Source organism: Anoplopoma fimbria, chromosome 14, assembly GCF_027596085.1.
Source record: "Anoplopoma fimbria isolate UVic2021 breed Golden Eagle Sablefish chromosome 14, Afim_UVic_2022, whole genome shotgun sequence".
Lineage (NCBI taxonomy): Eukaryota > Metazoa > Chordata > Actinopteri > Perciformes > Anoplopomatidae > Anoplopoma > Anoplopoma fimbria.
The window spans coordinates 10,595,352-10,601,351 of record NC_072462.1 but is presented as its reverse complement, the minus strand read 5'-3'; the positions used below and the strand labels follow the sequence as shown (position 1 = coordinate 10,601,351).

Genomic DNA, 6,000 nt, shown 5'->3' with positions numbered 1-6,000 from the left:
CAAAATTGAATGTTTCTGAAGAACAGTAATTACATCTAGAACATTATATACATTCTGCAACAGGTATCAATCAGTTGGCTCACTTTTTTTTTTTTTACACCAAAAGAGCTTGGTAGTCGGTTAATATCACATCACCAAAACTACATTTGCCTAATTGTCCCATAAAAAACGTACAACTTACAAACTTATTAAAGAACATATTAAACTATTTTACATACTGAGAAACATGGACCCTAATGTGACACAGTTTGATTTGGACAACATTTTCAGAATGTTATAGCATTATTTAACACTTCCATTGTGAAATCTGTACAAATGTGGACATCCAACAAAATTAACCCGATTGAAATGCAAGATGGAGGCCCACTGCTTCAAACCCACGCAGACAGCGGGTGGCATCGGAGTCTAAGTTTCAAGTTTTCCCTTTTCCTTTGGCTGATGGAGGTCAGTCAGGTATATTTGGTGGATTTGGCCTTGCAGTCACATTTCCCTCCTTACTGATTCACGTCTTACAGGACATGTGTCTTGGGTTTTTGCCGATGGTGGCTCTATGTTCGTGGCCTGGAATTACGGTGTGGTGGGTTGGTTGGTACCAACAGTGATGGTGGGTTCTCAAGAGGAAAAGTAGGAGCTCTGCATGGAGTACAGGCGGTCTATTGGGTTCCCCGCTTGAGCATGCAAGGAACCTACGTCTGGAGTGGCCATGAAGCAGTCACTCAGACTTGTCAGAGAGGTGTCACTGTCCATGTCATGGAAGATGATGTCGGTGCCTGCGGAGAGCAGAGAGGAAACTGTGGAGTCAAACACAACGGCCACGGTAGTGAGCAGCAGCTTTGACACATATATCTCTACTTAAAGCTAGATGCTTTGATATTATTGGCCATGGGGGGACGAAAGAACTGCACAATCAGCTAACAAGACCTGACATATTGTATTACTGCAATATAAAAATGCTGCCTGCTGCATCTTTGTGGCAATGTATTGGACAGTGAGACTCAACCATAAAGTTAATTCCATAAACCACTAACAATGAGTGTTGGGGTTGGAGATAGCTCTCTGTTGGGATGCTTCCTTGTTACTTCATTAAGCAAGCTATTGCTTTTATAAGACGATCATCAGAGATGGCCATGTGAAAATTATAGACACATTCTAAGTTGAATAGTCTTTTATTAATAAATAATAATGTTCAAAAAAAGAATGGGCCTTCCCTGGTTGGCTGCCTGTACTGACGAGGCGGTTGCTATGGAGCAGGGGTTGCTATGGAGCAGGGGTTGCTATGGAATGAAAACTAGTAGCTAGCATATTTATATATATATATATATATATATATATATATATATAACAGACTAGCGTTATATTGATTTTATTATTTGGCTCTTATTTTCATTATCTTTATGTTGCTGTTTATTGTACAACCACTGAAAAACTGTCCAGCGTCAGTAGGATGACTATCGTTTACGAAGCTTGGTTGCTTTTTCCACTCCCCATGTTTCAATTGCCAATAGCTCTGCAGAGAGGTTTCACCTAGGCCACCCACGGCCACAGAATCTCTCTGGTGTCATGACCCCATCAGACAACCTTCTCTTTTTTTTTGGCACTGCATATCGTTTAGCAGGTGTGGGGTTTTTTTCTGAAGATGGGCACTGCTCCATCCACTCCTCCATAGAGCCTTGAATGTTTCCATTTTGTAGCGGGTTTTATCAGCTAACTTTATCTATCCGTGACCTGTTCCTTGTTGGTGGAAGTGTTGAAAGGAAACAAGGAGAATACAGAGAACACATAAAAGAAAGGCCACAGCTATGGCCATTATAGAATGTGGTGCTCACCGTAGGGGTTCATGTGGTCACCCGGCATCTGTGGTGGCGTGAGGCCCTGCTGGAAGGGGTCAGTGTTGTAGCCGCTGTGCTCCATGGAAACAAACTGTTGCTGCTGGTTTTGAGGTAGATGTCCTGAGTAGGAGCTGAGCAGGCCTTCCATAGAACCCGACATCACCTCTGCAACAGTCAGTGGAAACAAGTGTGAGCAGGGTTACAACTCTCAGGAGTAGTGGTCACATACCACATGTGCAAATTGTCTTCCTTTACTTGTTAGGGTATCTCGTCTTCACTGAAACTGTGTAAACCATTTTCGTCCAAACCTCTTGTCCAACTAACAAGCTACAGTAAAGCTACAGTGACGTGAGTCATTCTTTCAGTAACGAGTAGGGTAATTACATTACCGTTACTGTTCCCCCTTTGACATTTGGGAGTTGGCTTGTTCGCTGTCTTACTGGAAGTTAGATGGAGGGTTATTATCAGTTTGGTCTCTCTGCGCTAAGTGGACGGACTAGTCTGGGACATTCTAGCGTGGCACAGGGAGCACCGTAAGAGGAGAAACACATCTCCCAGTTACTCCACAGTTGTTGTTTTCTCTTCTTGTATTAAAATACATTTTGCTGGATTTACAATGGGTACACCTACAGCATTCACTGAGTTGTTAAGACTTGGAGGGTGTGTGAGCTCGTCTATGTGAATGGGATCTATGGCTACAGCTAAGATAGCTGCTGTGTTCAGTAAAACCCTCAAAATTGTAGTCTGCCTGCTTGGTAAACCTAAAACTATCTTGGGTTTTCATGCCTATACACATTCCAGGGGAATACCGGTGTAGGTACCAGATATGCTAGGCTTCCTGTTGTTCTGAATGGGTAGTCTAACTCGGACTACGAGAACAAAAGTTCTCTTTCTCGGCCTGTTAAGTTATTAGCGGTTGTAAGCGTCATAGCTAGGCTAACGTTAGCGTTCGTGTTACCCTAGAAGGGTATGGCCAATCACAAGCCTCTCCCACATACAGCCAATCATAATGTGTGATGTCATAGTAAAGGCAGGACCCTTAGCTGATCTGGCTTCTTTGTAACGTGACTTTTAACGTCTAAGATGTTTGATAGGAATTTATGAATAGCTCAGCTGCTCCAACAGAAGGGGCAAATTTAAAATTGCTAGCTTAGCTAGCTAACATTAGTGGGCTAAGACATGGTCTAAGGGCTGCGGTAGTCCCCCAGAATAAATCAATTCAATCAACTAATTGTGTTATTGTGAAATATAACATTTTTTGCTCTAACTAGGGCAACCTAATGACCACAAGTAAACAAACAGAACATCTGTATAACGTGTACTTGGGACCATCACCTGGATGCATTGTGGTTGCTTGTAGTAAAAGCAGAACATGTAGCTGTTCTTGTAAAAGCCTTCAATTTTAATTATATCATGAATATATATGAATTAATGTTTATTATCTATGCCAAACATGAAGTAAGTTACTACAGGCAGCCATGGATGCATTATTGTAATTCCATATATTAAAAAAGACATGCTTCTCTTTCTCTGGTGCGTTGAGCAGCAAACATCCACAAAGTTGCAAACATACACTCTATCCATGTTTTTTTTTCTACACACCACAAATGCGGCACAACAAATGGTTTTCTTAAAAGAGCATATACTGTAAATGCATTGTCTAAACTGACTGGCTGTTTGATCTTGAAGATATCACACCAGTCATCCGTGAGGCTTCATCTCATCCTAACATCAATGTCAAACAACCCCCGTTTGCCGGTTTGCTTAGCTCATTTGGTTAACAACAGCAGTTTCCACTATAATAAACCCTGCTGCTATGCCAATATTGACACGCTGGAAGTCCCTGAACAGATAGAGGCAGTGCTTGGCAAAGCTCTGAGACACTTATCTAAACTGTCTGCTCATATACGCAGTGAGACCACAGTGTTAATAAGCCCTTAGCTATGAGGAGCTGTGCTGCAGCGAGAATCATGGCCGTGGACCACACTTTACAGCTCCGCTGTTGGGAAAAGCTCATATATACCAGCAGAGATGTCACTCTGGCTTCAGAGTATGGGACTCATTCTAAAGCTTACAAAACTGGAAGTGTTTGCAGAGTGACTCCTTGCTGTTTATTGGTCCCCCAATAACTGTAATATTTCAAACTGTTTCTCCAAATAATTCATAAATTACCTAGCACTCAGTAACCGCTGTCCTTACAATTACAATCGACAGATTACATAGTGCAGATGGACATCAATTGTGCTTTTTTAGAGAAAGCAGCTAAGCAGTACAGTATATACCACAGATCATTCCTCACCTTGGCTGAGCCTTTGGCTGTTGTGCTGCTCCTGCTGTTGCTGTTGTCTGCGGGCTAACTTCTTCATCTGTAAGTACATTAACAGTAAAAAGCATGGTACGTGGCTGACAGGCATTTATTGAGGACACACTCACATCGGGCTCACTTGTAAACCTCTGAATTATGTATGTGACATGTACAAGTTTGAGGTGTGTAATAAATAATATGTACAGTATAAACATAAATAACTGTGGGATTCCGTCAGAATATATATATATATATATTGAAACCACAAGAAACATGACAACTTTACATCTCAATGAAATACTGTAATCTAAAGAAGACCATTGTAAAGTGGGGCTTAGAAGGAATGGACCGATGGGCCTGTATTCATTTCTTCTAACAAGAAATATATAGTTATGGACAATCGAATAAATAAAGAGACATAAAACAACTTAATCAATAGAGTGTGTTGCAGAGAGGACGTATATTTGTAGGCCAACTTGGAAATTAGCATATCACTGGTTCCCTCAACAAAAAAGCCAATGTGATTTTTCCATTGGGTTATGGATTTTTGCAGCAAATAAGCTCTGTGGTAAACAAATGTGAATTTAAAAACTCAAGAGTGGAATATTAACTGACATATTTTATGAAAAAGAACAAAACATTAAAATATCTTAAGTTTGTTTAAAAAGGCATCCAACCAAAAACCAATTAAAAAAACCCATTGACTTTGGGGAACTCATTTCTGGGCTTTAGGGCTCATTCCAGCAGCACTTTATTTGGGAAAAAGTGAGGATAAAATATAGAGAAAGATAATACGTTGACATGAGTGGTCATCCTGAATTATTGTTAACAAATCCCATAAACAGTCCTAAACCAACACTTGATTTCACTACCCTGTTGACCCAAGTCCATTGGTTCACACTGCAGATGTAAACTTTAAAACATACCTCACAAACATACAGTTTAATTAGTTTCTCAGTAGTTTCTTAAAACAGTTGGTCACTGCAGTTTTTATAAAACGTCACTCAAACAGGAAGAAATAGTGCATTTGTTGGGGACTTTTTTCAGCGGCGGATTTATCCACATTTGGTGCTCTAGTGAGAGTTTGTGGCAGCAGGACGGTGTGTGTGGGACTGAGTCAAAATAAACTATAGTGTGTGTGTTCATGGTAATGAAGCAACATGTCAGCCAGTGCAACAGTGGAGCTCACTGATGCGTTTTTAACAACAATGGTGCTCTACTAACCTGGCACGCCAGATGGTTGTTGTTGTTTCTACACAGAACCATCTGAGAAGCCAGTCATTGGAAACAGTTTGGGAAAGGGCAGGCTCTTTCAAAAAAATGATTGGCAGATGATTCGATGAACCATCTGTCAATCAAACTCTTGCCAAAGCCATTTGAGAGGAGAGAGAAAATCCGTCAGTGCCGTTCTTTGCTATTCTTTCAATGAGGAAATACTCTCCTAAACTTCATTGAGACGCCATATACGTACAGGTACATTGCATTTAACCCATGCTTAGCATTAGGAGTAGTGAGCTGGGATTACTTACAAAGACAATGCTAAGATGCAAGTGGACACAAAGTCACGTCAGGGGGAACGAATGATGCTTGGCGAATGCCTGAAATTCTTGCATTTGTCATATTCGTCTAGTTGAAATATTTCACTTCAATTTGTGTGACACTGTAAGAGCTCTGTGGCACAGAGTAATAATATATATCCGGCTGAGATACACACACAACACTTAGCAGACACATTCACTGTTGCTTTGGCGCTGGACGTCGAATTTCATGATAATAAGAAATAAATCTAAGTATTCCCAGACTTCCTTTCAGTGTCAAAATCGTCTTAGTATTTCATATACTGTCAAGCAGTTGTGTCTGTGAGCA

At 40.8% G+C, this 6,000-nt stretch overlaps 1 protein-coding gene across 1 annotated transcript in view; it reads right to left on the bottom strand.

Moving 5' to 3' along the window:
- Positions 1-612: 612 nt before the first annotated feature.
- The window catches only part of LOC129102586 (LIM/homeobox protein LMX-1.2-like), a 44,929-nt gene continuing 39,541 nt past the window's right edge, over positions 613-6,000 (bottom strand). The window contains exons 6-8 of the mRNA XM_054612803.1: positions 4,129-4,195; positions 1,827-1,994; positions 613-770 (exon numbers count right to left, since the gene is read on the bottom strand). Coding sequence (XP_054468778.1) covers positions 613-770; positions 1,827-1,994; positions 4,129-4,195 — 393 coding nt within the window. The remainder of the gene's footprint in view (positions 771-1,826; positions 1,995-4,128; positions 4,196-6,000) is intronic.